Source organism: Zeus faber, assembly GCF_960531495.2.
Source record: "Zeus faber genome assembly, chromosome: 1".
NCBI lineage: Eukaryota > Metazoa > Chordata > Actinopteri > Zeiformes > Zeidae > Zeus > Zeus faber.
The window spans coordinates 63,104,313-63,125,370 of NC_137193.1; the positions used below are offsets into that span (position 1 = coordinate 63,104,313).

General features: G+C 43.5%; 1 protein-coding gene across 1 annotated transcript in view; it reads right to left on the minus strand.

The window, feature by feature from the left end:
- lrrc7 (leucine rich repeat containing 7) overlaps positions 1 to 13,720 on the minus strand; it is a gene marked incomplete at its 3' end in the record, with an annotated part of 81,560 nt that extends 67,840 nt beyond the window's left edge. The window contains exons 1-6 of the mRNA XM_080016680.1: positions 13,526 to 13,720; positions 5,802 to 5,919; positions 4,492 to 4,570; positions 3,964 to 4,053; positions 3,142 to 3,198; positions 2,639 to 2,702 (exon numbers count right to left, since the gene is read on the minus strand). Coding sequence (XP_079872806.1) covers positions 2,639 to 2,702; positions 3,142 to 3,198; positions 3,964 to 4,053; positions 4,492 to 4,570; positions 5,802 to 5,919; positions 13,526 to 13,714 — 597 coding nt within the window. The 5' untranslated portion in view covers positions 13,715 to 13,720. The remainder of the gene's footprint in view (positions 1 to 2,638; positions 2,703 to 3,141; positions 3,199 to 3,963; positions 4,054 to 4,491; positions 4,571 to 5,801; positions 5,920 to 13,525) is intronic.
- Positions 13,721 to 21,058: the final 7,338 nt, after the last annotated feature.

A 21,058-nucleotide genomic window follows, 5' to 3' on the forward strand; every position in this document is an offset into this window, starting at 1 on the left:
ACTGAAATTTAGAAGTGTATTTAAAATAGTATTTCAAACAGTATCTAAAAAATATTAAATGAAAAGGAGTAGTGTCATATTAATAATATAAAAGTATTTACCTAAAAGACAAATTAAAATACAGAGAATAATGACAGTGAGTCAACGTGATAAGTGGACATCTTAAATAGTTAGTGTGCCACAGCAATACAGTGTCACACTGAATGGAAAGATAGGCAGTGTTGTAAGATAAACACTGCAATGTGCTACTACTATGTGTATGTGACAAATAACCTCTTGAATCTTGATCTCTGAATCTAAGAGGTAAGACCAAAAACAGGTATGCAATGTAATACTTGATATATTAAAGTAATTAGTGGTAGAATGATGTAAAAGAGCATTTTCCTTCTTTTTAAAGTGGCCAAGATGGCTGTGGATTAAATAGGCTCTAGTCTTTGGCCCTCTGGGTTTTCAAAATGAGGGTCTTCGTACTATCAAATTTTATTTTACTTAAATCATTGTGAACATGTCACAACAAATTTCTGCATTTGAGCCTCTCTCCCGGGTAAGACAGTCCCCATCAGCCCCCCCCCCCCCCAGATTGATTTTCCAAATTCCAAAAATATATTTGAAATATAAAAAACTCAATAAATAAAAGTCAATATAATAAAATCAACACCAGGGATATAATAACAATTTAACAAACGAAAGAGACAAAACAGTGGATGGATCCTTCTGAATACTAAATACTGTTTTACTATTGACACAGTTTAAACTCCATGGTTTACTTCACGGATTAGTTTCCAACTATTAAATAAATCGCCAAGTATTAATTATGTATTATTCAGAATTATTAAGAAGTCATGTATGATAATAAACTGAATATCTGACCCACTGCAGCAAAACCCACATTGTCGCGCATTTCTAAAATTGCCACAAGCTGCCAAATAAGTTTAAAAAACTCTTCTCGAAGGAAACCTTGACTTTTCAAAATTTGTGTTCCTTTGTGGGTATTTTTTAATCTCTCAACATATTTATAAAGCCGAGTTTGATTTATAAATACTAGATAAATGTCAAACAGTGGAGTTTAATATTCCTGTTAGATTACAGGAAGGAAACACAGTTCACTTACAGAGACGCTGAACAGCACTGAACAATGCTGATCGGTTTCCCTTAAAGTGACCCTCCAGGTGAAGATCATTCCTCCATATTTCATTGATGTAAAGTCACAATGTGAAACCATTTTGATAAAGCAAACCTTTAAATCTTATGTGTTTTAAACACACCTGGAGTCATTGTTGTGTAGGAGGCATAACACACGAATAAAAAAAGCTGACATCCCTTCCGTAAACAAGACACAGAGCCTTCAGAAACTTTGACGGTGATTATCTCAGAAAAACAGTTTGCTGCACCTTGCCGCACATTAACAAGCCATAGCTTTAAAAATATTTGTTTGATTCGCACTAGTGACACCTTGTTTTGGAGCTCTAATTAGCCACTTTCAATTAACGTGGAAAAAATAAAAAGTGAAATTGCACCAAAAGTAAGAGTTTAGACTAAAATCTGCGGTGGGTCACATATTTGATTCCCCCTCTACAGAGAGGGGGGCCATTGGCCAGATGGGAATTTTCATCCCTCAGTGAAAAAGGGGTTGATTCCTCCATTAGAATGTGGAGATTTTCGTCAACTGGTTTGCATATGTATGGGTTAGGTCTGGGGGCTCCCAGACCTGTTAGGTGACACAATGATCGGCCAAGTGCAAACAACAAGTGCAGCCCAAGACTTTATCTGTAGCCTGCTTTGGTAGTCACTCAAAAAAGGTGTACTATATATGTATAACTATATATATATATATATATATATATATATATATAGTACACCCTTTTATACCCAGACCATAATTGATTTTGTGGTGGGGGCAACAAAGTGAAGTGTCAAACTTGTTTTAACATCGTAATATGCCAGCAGAGTTCCTGCACAGACTCTGGCTGCAGAGAGAACTGAACAAATCCACTGTAAGAATGAATCGTTCACGAACGTAAGAATCCTTGAAAATCTGTGAACGAATCAGTGAACTGATCTTTTTCGTGAACTGAATCAAAAGATTTGTGTCCAATGAGTCAGTCTCACCATTTCCGAAAGGTCTACTATATATGTATATATATATATATATATATATATATATATATATATATATATATATATATATAGTACACCCTTTTTGAGTGACTACCGAAGCAGGCTACAGATAAAGCCTTGGGCTTTATCTGTTTCGGGCTATCAGCTCGAAACCGGGACAGTCCAGGACAAACGTCTTGTCACCATAGTTAAAAGTCTCATGTGCTGCAGTACATCTAGTCAGGCACAAACTAATTAAACAATGGCCAATTGTATTTCTTAAATTATATGTAGCCTATACCCAGACCATAATTGATTTTGTGGTGGGGGCAACAAAGTGAAGTGTCAAACTTGTTTTAACATCGTAATATGCCAGCAGAGTTCCTGCACAGACTCTGGCTGCAGAGAGAACTGAACAAATCCACTGTAAGAATGAGTCGTTCACGAACGTAAGAATCATTGAAAATCTGTGAACGAATCAGTGAACTAATCTTTTTCGTGAACTGAATCAAAAGATTTGTGTCCCATGAGTCAGTCTCACCATTTCCGAAAATTCATTGCTACCCAGATCCAAGCGCTCCAGCTGGGACAGTCTGTGGATGGACCTGAGAGGAGAGGGGAGAGAAGAAGATAGATAGATAAAAAACGATTTTGGGATTTATCATGTTTTTTTGGGACGTTAGAGTCAATTTCCAGTATATATTCAGCATGACCTTTGTCCGTTTCAGGAAATGTATTTTTAATCGTCGCCACTGCGCTACAACTAATCTTCCAATATTTACGGTCATATCTATAACAGGCCTTAAACGTCACCTCTCATTCTCTTTTTACGGAGAAAAAAAAACAGGGATTCACATTCTGTCTGGTGAAGCTGTAAAGTGCAATATATGAGAAAATATAGCCCAATCCATCATTCAAAGCGATAAATTATTGAAATTCAATTTCAATTATTTGTTGATTATTTCATTACTTATACATCCATATAGACAGAAGAACCACAGGAAAAATATTTGCTCACACACACACACACACACACACACTTACTTTGGCATGGTTTTCAAATGGTTCTCTCTCAGCTCCAGGATCCGTAGTTTGGAGAGTCTGAAGGTCGGACAGATGGACAAAAAACACAATCATCGTAAATCGAAAACATTACGATAATAGTAATCAATAGTAATTACTCATAAATAGTTTTATCAGTATGGTGCTATGTCAAAATTATACCCAAATGCAACTTGTTAATGGAGAGACACAAAATAAGGGCACAACAGATAGGTTCGCCATTTTTCAAACATGAGTTTCCAGTTTTCTGGTTTCCTGGGGTTTTCTGGCATTCAAACACAACGACACAACATTTGGAGTTTGCTTTCGGAACGCTCTACGCGTCAATAATTTACCGATTACAGAACAGAAATCATCTATTAATGAAGAGTTCATCTAAAGCTAATGCACTTGTGGCGTTCTGATCTGTTTTTAGACATCAGCGTCTGCATGTATCTCAGTCACAGTGTAAAAGGTATTGGCTGGAATGAGCATGGAAACTTCCAGCTATTGAAAAAAGTCAATATCATGTATCCATCTTGTTGATTGTGGCAACGCCTGTCAAAAAGGGCCTACACTGAAAAACTTCATGGACATACGAGATGATGGAAAAACATGACAATCAATGTCACCAGTTATCACACTCACACACACACACACACACTCACACACACACACACACACACACACACACACACACACACACACACACACACACACACACACACACACACACACACACACACACACACACACACACACACACACACACACACACACAGAAAGGGAATAATAACTTGTAAACAGAAATGCATTTGACTTTACCTGCCAAAATTAGCAGGCAAATACTCCAGGAAGGCATCGTTTAAAAAGAGCTGGGTCAGATTCAGTAGCTGGGTGAACCCATCTGGGAGTCTGGAGAAAAAGAGAGAGAGAGAGAGAGAGAGAGAGAGAGAGAGAGAGAGAGAGAGAGAGAGAGAGAGAGAGAGAGAGAGAGAGAGAGCAGGGGAGCAGATAGCGAGAAACTTTTGTGTCCTTGAACAACCACTTTGTGAATAAAATGAAAAAAAGAAAGAGAAAGACAAAGGTTAACGGGTTAATGTTCCCATGGCAACCACTGATGGAGCATCGAGCTGATGTTAGCTTAGACATGACTCATCGTAAGCATGTACACACACGCGTGCATGCGCAGACACCTCAGATGTCAATTCTTCTTGCCGATCTCATTGCTGATCATACCGAATAGGACATTTTGGAGTGTGGTGCATACATAGATAATGTAAGTCACTGTATCCCTGTGGGAGCTTCGAGGCAAGGTCCAGCCAGGTGGGTGGCTAATAAACTGTGTCTTACTTTGCAATGGGGTTGACGCTGGCCTCCACCACGGACAGACCTTTACAACATTTGATATTGTCTGGGAACTCCTGGATACCTGTGTGTGAAGGACAAATAAAAGGAGACAAGAGTCATATCAGAGAAACTGTCATGAACCCTCACTGAGATCCAGCATTCTTGGGTCTACTCATTTAAGTTGATCTAGTTTTGCCTTTAGCCTGTCAGTAACTCTCCAGTCATTTCAGATCCGGCCACTCCCCTTTGCTCAACGTCACCTAGGTTTCCCGCTCTTCCCATCACCTGCAGCTCATCTCCTCATCAGTCACCCAGCACTTATACTGGTCCACCTCTTCTGTTCTGTGCCAGATTGTTTTTTGTTAAGGCTGAGCGCGGCAGCGTACCGTCTAGTGATCCTGCTAATACATTGTTGATTCCCCGGTTTTTGATCCTCTGCCTGTCTTACAGATTCTGATTCTCTCGCTGACGGATATCCTGGCTTTCCTGACCCTGGTCTGTTTGTTCTAATGCTTTGTGAACTTTCTCCTGCATCGTGCTCTTGGGTTCAACTCTGGTCTGAGTCAGTGAGCCTAACAGAAACAGCCATTGTACAGACTTTTTTACCAGCACGGTCTACAGTACTGTTTATTTTAGCATGTTAGGGTCCTGCTGCGCAACCATTTTACATGAGACGGAGGCCTGGTGGCAGAGTGGTTTTCTCTCTTGCTTTGCAGCAGGAAGATCCTAGCTTCATGGCCCACTGGGGGCCTTTCTATATGGACTTTGCCTTGACTGTTAGCTCTACAAGTCTAAGGTTCGCTTGGAACCAGTCCGACCATCTCCACACACAGTCTCGAACCGGTTGTTTAGGTCCACACCCGAGTCTGATTGCTGCGTTCACACCTGCAAAAATGAACCACACCAAGGGGGTAATTGCACCAGAGTTTGATTCAAACTGAATAAACAGTGCATATGTGAAAGCGACCTAAATAAGCACGATCAGACTCAATGCAGGGGACGAGTTTCCGCATAACTTAAAGGTACAATCTGTAATATTCGATTTTGCTTATTCCCCAAATTGACGTTGACCATGAAATAGGTGTAGGGGTTTGCAAACGTTGATCAATATCAGTACGCCAGTTTCGTGTTGGGTGTAGTTTCTTTCTGTGGCTTTCTTCAATGGCCTTTATTCTGATATTCTGATTTTACTGATTGTCCAATGTTGCTGATTAATGGTACATGCTGGTGACAAGTGCAGGTGGCCTCGTCAATAAGTATCTTTCGCCAAAAGCAGGATCTGGTGACGTGTGCAGTGAGTCAATGGCCCGTACCATTTTTACTGATGTCCAACTCTTTGAGGTTGACCAGGCTGGCGATGGTGGTGGGCAGGTTGGATAGGTCGTTATCAGGCATGCTCAGCTTTTTCAGGGCCTGGCAGTTGAATAGTTGCTAAGAGAATAATGAGAGAGAGGAGAATCGGGATAAATAAATATATGAATAAAAGAATGAAAGAACAATTGATGAAGAAATACCGGTGTTGTATTATGAGTTTGAATGTGACTGAAAAGTACCTGAATAGAAAATGTATTTCAGACCGTTTAACTACTGCATTGTGTGTGACTTAAAGGTACACAGGCCTTGTCTAGGCAGCACCAGAATCAAACAAAAATTGTCAAGCCGCCTTTTACACCGAATCCAACAAGAGCTCAGACTAACAGTGGACTTTTACGTTTACCATTGTCCACCGGCCTAACCTAGTGCATGTGTTCGGATTTTGGGTCACTGTCAGAGAAATGTCACAGAAAATGCGGGAGCCCTGTCTCCCCCCCAGTGTCTTCTCCAGTACAACATCGGACAGCACTCAGTTAAATCAACAATTGTCAATGAATGAAAGAAAGTTTAAAACATATTTTATATAGTGTTCGCAAAGAGTACACAAACATTATTTTTGGATATTAACAACTTGCGTAGATTCAGTTTTAGCCGCCAAGATCCAACAACGCTATCCATACTCTGCAACACTGGCTTTCATTCATAGTGTCGTTACAGAAATATTCCGTAAAAGTTGAAAATGTAAACACATTAATTGATTGTAAAATGCTAACAGCAATTGCGCCTGAACAGATCTTTGTTTGTAAAACTCTGCTTTTTGATTAACCAGAACAAATTAGTGATTAGAGACCATGCAAAATGCAACAGGTAAGCAGTCCACCTGAAACCGACAAGTTGGAGCATAGTGCCTCAATAGTTCATCCACTAAGCCTCTGTGGTTGTGATGTGCGTTCCACAAGAGCAAGAGTAACATTGCTTTGCATTGCTGACTGAAAAACACACTATAATGCCCTTTTTCCACTGGAAAAAAACCCCGCTAACACCCGCCAACATCTTGCTTTTGTCTTTGGTGGGAAAGGTTACAATCGGCATTCATTCCTCGTACGAATGACTGCAGTAGTGACAGATATTTATGGGCTCCAGCTCTGATGGAGACATGACACCCGGGTAGACACGGGGTGGGGACGGTAGCTCAGGAGGGAGAGCTGGTCGTTTAGTAATCTAAAGGTTGCTGGTTCGATCCCAGGCTCCTCCTGCTAGCATGCTGTAGTGTCCTTGAGCAAGACACTTGGCTCCTGATGGCTGCATCCGTCGGTGTTTGAATAATTGTAAGTCGCTTTGGATAAAAGCATCTGCTTAATGTAATAGACACACTATTTTCGCCCCTTTTCCAGCATGATGTGTGAGAGAAAAATGCAGATGATTAATTCTTTGAATGATGTTTCACATGTTTTATATAGGACAATAGCGAACAGGTTAACCTCACCGACCACATAGTGAGAATTCTCCAATAGTTGCGACGTGCATTGAAGTTCCAGATGTAATGTAAAACAAAAAAGTCTGGGGGGAAATTGTATGTGCCCAAAATTAGGCATAAAAGGCAACGGCAACTATCCTTTTGCGGCGTTGCCACATCAGTGGGCGCAGAGCTGTGGGCCGGACAAGGCACAGCTCTGGGCCTGGCGCTCCCGGCTCAGGTTCTGTGCTTGCCAGTGCATCTCATGCCGGCATATGGAAGTTGGTTGTATGTGCGCACCTCAGGAGTGCAGGGTCACTTTGTGCTCACTAGGGCTGGTTTGAGCACATCCGGGTCAGGGTTTTTTTTTTGCTCTGCAGGCTCCCGGCTTTTCTGTGGGATGGGGGGTCTTCTATGGCTGCGATGTATTGTGCGCGGAGCTTTCTTGAGGTCGTGGGGTGTCTATACGGCTGTGGACCCGTGGGTGGTTGCAAGGTCTCCATGGTCTCCCGTCCATTCAACGGTGGACACATCACGCACGCACGCACGCATTCACTACCAGCATCTGCCTCGAAACACGCCCCTGAACACCCTCCTGAATACATCCTTCTCGCTTTCTCTCCTTTACTGCCATAGCTATCACAACCACGTGCCACATGCATAGCAACACGGAATAGCTGTTGCCATTTCTATTTAATCATTTTTTGTTAAATACATGTTGTGGTCTGATGTTTCAAGATTCAAGAGGTTTAATCGTCACATACGTATATATACATACAGTACTTTCATACATATATGCAGTGAAATGTAATGTCAAACCATGTTTCTATGGTGTTGTCAAGTACATACAGTATTGTTTTTATTGGTGTTTGTCTCTATGTTTATCTGTTTATGGTGATTCTCCCTCCCTGTCTTGGAGAAGTAATGATGATTAGTCGTCATAGATCAAAATATGGTATGATCGTTCTTCAAAGAGGGGGATTGGTGGCAGTCTTGTATAACAAAAAAGCTGTGCTCTTGTCATCCCACAAGTCGTCCACAGGACAGAGTTATTGCAAGCAGTTCTTGATGATTAATAAAGAGTGGTATTGCAGGTTGAAGATTTTGACTCCACTTGCAGATTAACTGTTTATTGGATGCAATGGCATAAAAATACCCTGCGTTGCAATCCTGCAGTCAGCAGAGGTTAAAAAAAAAAAAAAAAAGAATCTTTCTTTAACAAAAAAGGGTATTGAAAAGGTGTAAAAGATGATAATAAAGACCATGGAACCCTTTGGTGCTGAATTTAATAACATGGGCTCTCTCATCTCTTTGGTTTCAGAAACCATTAGAAACCATTGGAAAGGGAGCAGAGTGGACCAGAGGCCTAGACAAGAGCAAAACAACTGAATGTGTGTGTGTGTGTGTGTGTGTGTGTGTGTGTGTGTGTGTGTGTGTGTGTGTGTGTGTATTTCTCTTGATGTGTGTTTTGTTTTGTGTGTGTGGGTCATGTGAGCGTGTGTTGCATGGTGCAGTAAAGGGCATGGCCTTGCCAGTGGCTTAAGCCATTCCACATGACACCCACTCAATTACTATCCTTAGACACACACACACACGCGCGCGCGCGCGCGCACACACACACACACACATACACACATCACACATACAGAAAGTCTGTAGATGAGCCATCTGACTAACAGCCTTGTGTCTTGGTCGGTGATATGCGTGCAGGCACGTGCGGATGGAAGGAGGGTTTCCACTCAAGAAAACCAAACCACAAAGTGTTCATTTATAACATTTATTTTTAGACCAGCCATTCAACATCCTTGTCATTTAAAACCAGGGCACAGATATCTCAGAGTCCCAGAGTCTTTTAGGATTGGCACAACATTATGCCCTTCCATAAAGACAGCAACTAGCCTGGGTTTCAGCTTTGTATTGTACAATATACTGTATATCATTGGCATACAAATAGGAAACTCTGTTCACGAAATCAGTTTATATGCAGACAACATTTTGTTGTTTCATTTACGGAACCGTAAATAACTGGATGGCTAAATCGTATATCTACATTTTCAGCCATCTCAGACTATTCAATAAATTTACCCAAACACACAGTCTTACCACTCAGTGGGACTGAAAATCTGTAACCCAGGAACTTCCCTTAACCATCACAACAGGCAACATTAGATTCCTTGCTATTGATATCTCAACCAATCTGTCGCGTGGCTACTGTAGAGGCACGTGTGGCACACCCTTTCACCAATCGCATAATTAGCTGCTACCTTAGTAACTCAAGAGTGGTATTTGAGCTGTCCGGCCCTCAATGAGTCAATGTTTGAGGTGGGGTGGTTTTAATGTTGATAATATTTGACTTTACTTGACTTTAAGAGAAGTCTGGTGATGTAGTAATAGTGAAGCAGAGGTGGTCAGAGGAGATCTCAGTTACCAAGAGTATATAATACTGCAGGGATGGACTGGGACTAAAAAATGGTCCTGGACTTTTTACTCAGTTTCCGAACAAAACAAGCACCGTGCGTGATGGGGACATGTTCTCCGACCTAGCCGGCGTGTCCCTCCACCACATGGTCTAATGCCCATGCCACTCCCCCAACCCCCCATCGACACACATGCCAACACACCGCCCTTGATACCGCCACTTATATGGATGGATGATACTCTAGGCTACTGTAACACCCAAAATATATATTTTACGAGCATGTAAAAGGTTGGTTGCCAGCAGGCCAGTACTGTGAGTATATTATGATAGATTCAGGCAGTCAGTGTTTCATGAATGTCTATTTTTGAACAGACTGTAGAATCTACTGTATTTCTACACAGGAAATAAGTCAGATAATGCCATTGCCAACTTGATCACTTTAACCTTGTAACTTGAAGGACTTACTCTTAGTTCTTTGAACAATAAATAATTACAAACATCAGGTACAGTACCGACTGTACACATTTGTACTTCTAAAGTGCAGTTGAACAATAAATATTATTTAAATAAACAAACAAACTCTAAATTGTACCGAAAATTTTACAAAAATTAAGAACTGTACATTTTTTGGCCTGCTGCTAAGTGCAGACCATTACTTATGGCCTGGGTACTGCTGGTCTATAAACAATAAAGTAATATTTAAGAAGAATATTTATTTGTTATACGGCACACACACGACACATGCACAACACATGCACTCATGCAGTGACGGTGACCAACACACACACACACACATGCTTCAAATGGTGGCCGGTGAAATGAGATCTCTGCTTTTGACCCATCCTGGCTTGTCCTTCCTCCGGGGGGCAGCCAGAAGCAGTGGGCAGCATACAGTGACGTGCCCGGGGACCAGGTACAAATGTCCATCGCTGGTCAGACGACGATGTTCTGCATGTTTTTGGTGGGGGTCCTTTCTGATGTTACAAGGAGGAAACCCCATGTGAGCATGGGGAGAACATGCAAACTCCACACAGAAAGGACCCTAATCAGGAGACTCCCACTGGGGAAACGCTGAGTGACTTATTAGGGGAGAGGTAGCCAAAGAGGCCAAAGGAAGTTTGGCTGGGTGTTTTATTACATAAAAATACCTTTCACTTCACAAATTCACGGTAGGGGTTATGGCTCCGTTGTGCCAAATATAAGCTCAATGTGCTTTGTATGTTGTGGATTACATCTGCTTTTTAATTTCAAAATTTAAAACTTTTTAAAATGTAAACTTCATATAACCATGGCAAATGATTATTTTTCAGATAACACCATGTAAAGACGCTGCCTCAATTTCCCCAGTCAAATGAAATAACGAGATTAATATGTCAAAAATTATATAAATTCCATCATTTATATTATACAGTATATATTTATATACTGTATAATAATATATATATATATATATATATATATCATATAAATAAATGAGTATAATCTCATATTGATCTCTTTGAATGCTATCAAAATGCAATGAACCTGCCCTCAGTGGTTATTAGCAATTTGTAATTCATTGTGCTGTAGTAATCTGAGGAGTCTCCCTTAAAAGCCTACTTGCTATCTACCATTGTTGTCGTGACAAACTTAAGAAAAAACATGAAAACATTGAAGGTGAAACTGTTGAATAAGGAGAAAAAGATGAACATGATGTTAAATGAGATGAGATGTTATAGTAGAGGAAATCACCTGGGGAACGGATGACTTGACTGGGCCTTATTTCCCAAAAGCATCTTGAGGGCTGTGCAATCCTTTTTACACAGCTCCTCAAACATAGAAATGATCGTAGATTGTAGATTAACGAGTGCCAATAATTATTGCCACACCTGACCGCATTACACAAATTTGTTCACTTCGAAAGGAAATGAAAATGTGTTGAAGAAGTGTGAGTGTGTTGAAAGATGAAGACAAAAACAATATTTCTGACAGAAATAGTCTTTATTAGATTTTTATTTATTTATCATTGTTTGAAGTTGATGCCTGGGCTCTACTAATATAGGAGTGATGAGCTTGAATCCCCTCATTGGATAGAAGAGAAGAGCCCAGCAGGTGGATGCACGGGAGGTGGAGGGAGCACAGCAACGCAGCAAAGCAAGCAGGTAGCAAAGCAGGTAGGGCAAGTGGGATTGGCTGCTTAAACAGCTCTGCAAGCTACGCCTAGTTTATAATCTATGAGATAAAAAGGCACCTATGGCTTGGGCCAGCAGCACTTCAAACCTTGAGCAGGTGCATAAACCGCTGTTGTTTTACAAATCCACTTCTGGGCATTCCGTTCCAGGAACATGAAAGAATAGTCCCATCCCTTTTCCATGACAACTATATACAATTCACATCTTTCTTAAAGTCCAAGTAATCCCATATACAGATGATTTGAGAAAATAAGACAAACATTCATAATACCCCTATTATTACATATGATAAATGTTAATACTGCATGTGCATTATCATACAGTTAGTGTTAGTGTGTTATTCCTGCATTGTCTTCTCAATGGGTTTTCAGTCATACTGTAAATAGTATGATTGAAAATATGTATATTGCTTGAATGGATATTATTTTGTAATTGGATATTCAGATCTTGGTTTTCCGTTATTGGACGATAGAACTGTACATTTTATAATTCCTGGGGTGTACAGGAATAAACATTTCTGTAAATGTGCCAGTGATAGAAAAAGTGTCCTCCGTGCGTATCGGGCAGTTGACTTATTCGGAAACAAATGACTAGTAAAAGTGAAAGTACCACCACATAACTATTTCTGCGTGAGTAAAAAAACTTGCTATTAAACTTACTGTAAAAGGATTCAAATAAAAAGTAATTAAAAGTCCGGTGCCTTGCGCCTATAATATGGCATAAAGTATCCTGACTGTAACTTTTTTCTGCATACAGTATAAGTGCTCATGCATATCCTGATTAAAAATTGATAAAAAATAGTATAAGTATAGGTGGTGTGATATGGACCAAAAGAACAATTGATGAGCAATTCTAAATCTGCTTTTATATACAGTCCTGTTTTTAAATCTTTTACCTTATGTGACCCAGATGGCACACAATTGCTGATCCCAGGGTCCTCTAAAGTTAAAGTCTCAACAGTTCCCCGACTCTCTATCTCAGCAACATCCAAAAGATCAATTTTGCTGCCAGCTCCAACTATGCAGCCTACGTGCTCTGGTTCAAAAGTTGGAGGTACTATGCAATCTTATTGGTTCAGTGGATTGGTTTCTTTTGCTTTGGCTTGATTTTGATATATACAGTATAAACATAAATATACATCAGATTTTTTTTTAACTAAAGTAACACGACTATGTCAAAGAGTAAAAAGTATAGAGATTTGCTTTTAAATGTAATGGATTGAAAGTCAAAAGACTGTAAATACAGATAAGTACTTTCCACCGCTGAAAACGACTTCAGTCGTTGAAACAAGAAAACATTACAGTAACTTAGCGACTTAAACAACTTGTGAAGCACATGTAGTGAATTGTAAGATAATGAATGGATTAATGTATATTTTTTTGTGGTTTTAATGTTGTTAAAGAGGGGGTTGTCTTAGAAAACAGCCTGGAAAACTTTGTATTCAATTCTATTCTATAAAATATGTTAAAAGTTAGGAGACCATTGAAGACACTCAACGCTCGCTGAATAAGTATATAGATACCATTCTTGAAAATAGAAGAACAGATGGAGGGGTTAACACCATCAGAAAATTAAAGGGGGATTTTGTTGAAAGTTTTGCTAGTCATTTGTTTGGGTTTGTTTGAGAATTACGTTATGATAAACGCTATGTATGAATTTGATACTGGGGATGGATACCTTGGGAAGTTCTTCAATCTGGTTGGCATCCAGGTAGAGCTCCTCCAGCGTCCTCTCGAAGCTGAAGATCTCCTTGGGTACCTGCTGCAGGCTGCAGTGCGAGTAGTCCAGCACCGAGATTACCTCCTCTTCCCCACGGAAACAGCGGCATGGCACCAGCCGGCCAATCAGCTTCCGCTTCGTGGTCATTTCCAGACACTGCACTAGAGAAGAGAAAAGTTCACAACTTGAATTGTGATTGTAATTTATGACTGGATTGCACTGCTTACATTGAATGTGTAGGCAGTTTTCAATATAGATCAATAAAAACTTGCAGCATGAATGCATAACCCACACAGAATGCTTCTTCCTGGCCGCCTGCCTGAGCTGGTTTAACCAGAGGACTATTTCTTAATATAGGCTGCATAGTTGAATAGCTAGCTAAAAGTAGACTTATATATTTATTTTTATATAGTATCTCCTGCATAATTTCTGAAGGGGAATAAAGGGTGAATCATTTCAAGTACAAAAAAATTTAATTTTGTGACAATTTTAAGCAATGAATTCTTAAGTTTCAACATAACAAAACCAAAATGTTTAGTGAATGGATACATAAACAGCGCAAAAGTATGACAAAGCCAATGCATATGACATGCGCAATTCATCACAAGACCAATGCGGGAGCACAGTGGTCACACACATTCCTATTCTCAAATGAATGAACTTCCGGCGGAAAGCAACGGTATTAACACAATCGATGTGACCCAAGAGATTAATTGTAGTATTTTTTCCTCACACGTGTACAGTAAAAATGATTGTGGCTTCCTCATGAGTTGGTCATTCTTCCTTAATTCGTAGCACTTACAGTACAACAATGGCAGAATTGGCATCGAATTCCCCTCGCAACCCAAATCAATCCCTTACATTGCTAGAATAGGCATTGGTCTGCAAAGTTAGAAACCGTTTTGGCTATAAAACTCAGTAGCATGGCACAGTCATGAGCTACCAGATCTGTGAACAGACTGTGAGCATGGACTTGTCTTTTCAGTTTATTTTCCGGGTCAGCCAGGGGCCCAGATCACTCTGCGGTTGCAGCTCCTTGCTGGGTAGGTGTGTAAAATCAGTGGCAGCTGCCTCACGCATTCATCCCTCGCAGACCAGTCACTACCCAGTTCAGAACAAGCTGATGCACAACTCCCAACGCCCATGCTCTCCCTCTGGGCGGACTTTTCTGTTTCACACTACCTCTCTCTCTTTCTCTCTGCACTCTCTCTACTTGATCTCACTATTTTCCGTCCTTACTGCGTCGCCGAGGTATAAACACACAACAAAATGAACATTCCCAAAGGGCCTGAGAAACGGTGTGCGCCTTGACTCACAGAGTTGGAATAAATCTATTGTGGTTAAATACCCCACAGTGATTGACTCGAATGGTACATGGAGGCTAGCTGTTGGTATTTAAAATCCTTGAGGTGAGGATTTATGTGTTTTTTGCAGTACTATATTGAAGCCTGAACATTCGGTCAAGTTTTCCTACTGACAAAAAAAAGCTACTTCAATGCCAAGCTATTAAAGTAGAACTAAGAGGGACTTTGGCAGATACATTGCTTGTCAGTTAGGAAAGGAGATGCGGGGGCAAAAAGCAGAGGAGAGGAGAGGAGAGGGGAGGAGGGAAGGAGAACAGTTTTATAAATCTGCCTCAATATCTCAATATCTGCAATTTCATGGCATCTTTATATGCATGGAAGGTTGCACATACACTTTCCCCACAACGCAAGCACAGGGCTTTCACATTTGTATGTCTTTACCGGTATACTAGCTAACTTACAATAAGTCTACGTCGTAAATATGCGATGCAATAAATGCAATAAATACCTACAATGTACCAGAGAACCAAATTGACAAGAGTCAAGATTCAAGAGGTTTTATTTCTCACATACATATACAGTGGGGCAAAAAAGTATTTAGTCAGCCACCAATTGTGCAAGTTCTCCCACTTAAAAAGATGAGAGAGGCCTGTTATTTTCATCATAGGTTCACTTCGACTATGAGAGACAAAATGGGGGGAAAGAATCCAGGAAATCACATTGCAGGATTTTTAATGAATTGATTGGTAAATTCCTCGGTTAAATAAGTATTTGGTCACCTACAAACAAGCAAGATTTCTGACTTTCACAGACCTGTAACTTTTTCTTTAAGAGGCTCCTCTGTCCTCCACTCGTTTCCTGTATTAATGGCACCTGTTTGAACTCCTTATCAGTATAAAAGACACCTGTCCACAACCTCAAACAGTCACACTCCAAACTCCACTATGGCCAAGACCAAAGAGCTGTCAAAGGACACCAGAAACAAAATTGTAGACCTGCACCAGGCTGGGAAGACTGAATCTGCAATAGGTAAGCAGCTTGTTGTGAAGAAATCAACTGTGGGAGCAATTATTAGAAAATGGAAGACATACAAGACCACTAATAATCTCCCTCGATCTGGGGCTCCACGCAAGATCTCACCCGGTGGGGTCAAAATGATCACAAGAACGGTGAGCAAACATCCCAGAACCACAGCTAGTACATGTCCAGGCCCGTCTGAAGTTTGCTAGAGAGAATTTGGATGATCCAGAAGAGGATTGGGAGAATGTCATATGGTCAGATGAAACCAAAATAGAACTTTTTGGCAAAAACTCAACTTGTCGTGTTTGGACGAGAAAGAAAGCTGAGTTGCATCCAAAGAACACCATACCTACTGTGAAGCATGGGGGTGGAAACATCATGCTTTGGGGCTGTTTTTCTGCAAAGGGACCAGGACGACTCATCCGTGTAAAGAAAATAATGAATGGGGCCATGTATTGTGAGATTTTGAGTGAAAACCTCCTTCCATCAGCAAGGGCATTGAAGATGAAACGTGGCTGGGTCTTTCAGCATGACAATGATCCCAAACACGCCGCCCGGGCAACGAACGAGTGGCTTCGTAAGAAGCATTTCAAGGTCCTGGAGTGGCCTAGCCAGTCTCCAGATCTCAACCCCATAGAAAATCTTTGGAGGGAGTTGAAAGTTGCCCAGCGACAACCCCAAAACATCACTGCTCTAGAGGAGATCTGCATGGAGGAATGGGCCAAAATACCAGCAACAGTGTGTGAAAACCTTGTGAAGACTTACAGAAAACGTTTGACCTCTGTCATTGCAAACAAAGGGTATATAACAAAGTATTGAGGTGAACTTTTGTTATTGACCAAATACTTATTTTCCATCATAATTTGCAAATAAATTCTTTAAAAATCAGACAATGTGATCTTCTGGATTTTTTTTTCTCATTTTGTCTCTCATAGTCGAAGTGAACCTATGATGAAAATAACAGGCCTCTCTCATTTTTTTAAGTGGGAGAACTTGCACAATTGGTGGCTGACTAAATACTTTTTTGCCCCACTGTACGTACGATCATACATACATACAGTGAAATGTTATTGCAACACATTCGGAGATTATGCACGATAAGTACTAAACTGAACACAATAGCTAATCTAATTACTACGTAACTCACTAACTGAACTAACTGATCCCTGAAACGTAATGCAGTTCGTAAATAGAATAATAAAAAATGAAATAAAATAGAATAAAATAATATAAGACTCAAAAAGGTATGCTGAATGCGGGTACAAAATAGAAATAAAGGGAATAGACTTGCCTTTACTGGGATAGGGTATTTTTGTATGTATATACAGATATGTGCAGTAAGGTGGCATGTGAATAATGTGCAGTAGCGTGTCTGGAGATACACAGTACAACAGTACGGCACAGCAATGAGTAACACGGACCAGAACAGCAATACAGCGCAGTATGCAGTATAGTATGCAACATTCAGTAAAGTAAGGCAGTGAGGCCTATGTGAGTGTCTCAGTGAGGACCGCTGGTGAGTTCAGCGTTGACAGTCCTTGTGGCTTGCGGGAAGAAACTCCGTCTCAGTCTCTCTGTTAACACTGTGTGAGAACAGAGAGACTGAGACTGAACGTACTGCAAAGCAGGGGGTATGGCTGAACGTACCACCCTTTGCAGGGCCCGCCTATCCTGAACAGTACAGTTCCCAAACCAGGCAGTGATGTTGCCTGTCAGGATGCTCTCCACTGCTCAAGAGTAGAAGGACTTGAGGTTCCTCACTGAGACCCGGATTTTCTTCAGCTGCCTGAGGTGGTAAAGATGCTGCCTCACATTCTCACCAGAGTGTCTGTGTGTATAGTCCATGTTAGGTACTCTGTGACATGGACCCCCAGTTACTTGAAGTTGCTCACCCTGTCGACAGAAGTCCCATTAATCACCAACGGCGCGCGCGTCCTTGTTTGTAATCCTCTCCTTAAGTCGACAATCAGCTCCTTAGTTTTGCTGACGTTCAGGAGGAGGCTGTTGTCCTGGCACCAGAGTGACAGGTCAGCCACCTCCTCGTAGTGTCGTCGTTGATCAGGCCCACCGCAACAGTGTCGTCAGCAAACTTTATGATGGTGTTGTAGCTGGACCTGGCCACACATTCACGTGTGTACAGGGATTACAGTAGGGGGCTGAGGAAACAGCCCTGGGGGGATCCTGTGTTCAGGGTAAAGGAGCTGGCCATGTGCCTCCCCACCCTAACCACCTGGGGCCTGGCTGTGGGGAAGTCCAGGATCCAGGCACACAGTGGAGTGTTCAGTCCTAGCTCCCAGAGCTTGACAGCCAGTCTGTTGGGAACTATGGTATTGAAAGCAGAACTGTAATCGATGAGCAGCAATCTCACATAGGCCTCCTTCCGGCCATCCAGGTGCGTGAGCATGGTGTGCAGTACCTGGGAGACCGCGTCGTCCGTGGATCTGTTCAGCCGATACACAAACTGCAGCGGATCCAAGGTGCAGGGAAGGGATGCGCAGATATAATCCTTATACAGCCTCTCAAAGCACTTCATGACCACTGAGGTGAGGGCCACCAGACGGTAGTCATTCAAGTAGGCAGGAGAGGCGATCTTCGGGACAGAGATGACGGTGGACCTATTGAAGCAGGACAGGACCACCGACTTGGCCAGGGAGGCGTTGAATATCCTAGTGAGGATGGGGCTAGCTGGTTAGCACAGGTCACAGCCATGGGCCCAGATATGCTATCTTCATTGTAAGTGGCCGTGCAAGCATTCCGAGCACTGAGGGTGGATTTCTCGACCCATGGCCTCCTGTTCAGGCTGTTATACAGGCGACTGCTGGGGAGGGGGGCACCTGGCAGGAGGTTGATTGCGCAGTCGTAGGGGCGATGAGGTGGTAGGGATAGCGCACTCTGCTTGCTGAAGACCGGGGCCAGGTCCAGATATTGTGACGGAACTAGAACGGGTCAGGGCTCTTGGGGTCCCCCGGCGGCGCGTCTGGCGGCGGGGTTGAGGCCGAGCAGAGGCAGTGGGCATGGCAGTGTGTGTTCCAGGAGCTCACACTGCCCGAGCGCCAGTCCATCTGAGGGTTGTGGGTCTGGAGCCAGGGGTACCCCAGAATCAGGGGGTTCAGTGGGGAATCTATGAGTAAGAACCTCAAGGACTCACGGTGGTTGCCAGAGAGTAGCAGCTTGAGGGGGGCTGTCTGGTGGGTAATCCGGGTCAGATGTGACCCGTTCAGTCCCTTGACCTCGAGCGGTGTGGGGAGAGGGACGGGTGTCAGCCCGAGCTGGCGTGCTAGTCCCAGGTCGAGAAAACTTGCATCCGCCCCGGAATCTATGAGAGCGGAGGAAGGGAGTGTTATATCCCCCCACGAGAGGGTAGCTGGGAGCAGAGGATGGGAGAGAGGGTTGAAGCTGGAGTGACCGGAACTTCACCCTAGCGAGAAGTCGCCCTCTCCCGGCCGGACTGGGCAGGTGGCTCAGAGGTGTCCCAGCCGGCTGCAATACAGACAGGCGCCCAAGAGTAGCGGGCGCTGGAGACCGGGGCGTGGCCGCCCAGGCGGGAGGCACGGGCTGGGGTCTCGCCCCCTCCCTCTCGTGCTGGCGCTCCCATAGCCGGTTGTCCAGGCGGATGGCGGTCTCCACTGGTCCAGGTCCGTGGGCTCATCCCACCGCGCCAACTCGCCCCGCAACTCGACGTTCAGGGCGTGCTGAAACACGTCCTGCAGGGCTCCGTCATTCCAGACGCTTTCTGCGGCTAGAGTCCAGAACTCGACGACGAGGAAGGCGACGCTACGGGAACCCTGGCGGAGGGAGCGAAGTCTTCTGGCGGCCTCCTGGCCGCAAACTGGGTGGTCGAAGACTCTCCTCATTTCGCGGGTGAACAGATCGTAGGAGAGACTCACAGGGCCCCCCTGACTCCAAACCGCGGAACCCTAGCCGAGAGCCACCCCTCTCAGGCAGGAGATGAGGAACGCGGTGCGGGCGCCATCAGAGGCGTACGACGACGGCTGCTGCTGAAAAACCACCGCGCACTGCACAAGGAAGGCGTGGCATGTGCGGAAATCACCGTCGTAAGGCGCTGGAGCCGGAACGTGGGGCTCAGGAGGGACGAGAGAGGTGCTGGGAGCCCTGGTGGAGGGAGGAGGGAGGGTCGGAGGAGCGGGGGGGGCCACGGGGGCCGGAGGAACCTGCAGGCTGCTGACGGCCGCCGAGGTGGTCCGGAGGTGTTCAGCGATGTCCCGGAGGGCCTGGTCATGATGCCCAAGCAACACTCCTTGGTCCCGGAGTGCGTGGCGGAACCCTTCTGTGTCGGCTGGGTCCATGTTTTCTTGGCCAGACCGTACTGTCACGACCAGAGCTAGGAGAGACCCAAACGCACGACACGGGGAGGCAGGCAAAGGATGTTTATTAGCCCAGATGGTGGAGCTGGCCGGGGGGACCCGGTCAGGTAGGGATGGAGCCGGACAGGGCAGGGATGGTGAAGAACAGGAGGAGGGGTCCAGGATCCGGGTGGAGAGACGGGGAACCAGGCTGGATGTAGAAGGACTGACAGCCTTAGTCGACGAGCGGAGAGAACCAGGTAAACCGGACTGGCTGGAGTTGGACAGATGGACTGGGTCGACGAGAGGAGACAAGCAGGTAGGGGAAGATGAGAGAAAGAGACATAAACTAGGAACTAGAAACAAGCACTTGGAGCTAGGAACTTGGAACTTTGAAGGGAGCCAGTAGCTGTACAACTTGGGTAAGCTAGTTGACAGTCTAGCAAGGAATGACTGGGAAGCTGAGCCTAAATACTGTGAGAGTGATGCAGGTAATTGATCCCAGCTGTGTGTAATTGGGCTCAAGTAGTGAGCTGCAGATGGGGCAAGAGCGGCCTCTAGTATCTGGTTCGCAAATATCCAAACCTTTACCGTGGGAACAATGCTGTCCGCTGTCCGCTAAATTTTTATATCCACGAGTGCATCGTGGTCGTAGGAGATAACTCCCGATGATTTTTGGCGAACATAGTGATATAAAATGTAAAAAAATACTGCGTAATGTGCGTAATCAACGACGTAATCGTGCAGGCAACCACAGGGGGGCGGCGCCACAATTGCAATCCAAGCACCTTGCAACAAGATCCAAGCGACGAGCACCTTCTGATGAAGTACTGATGTGACTTAGCCAGAGAGAAAGCCAAAGT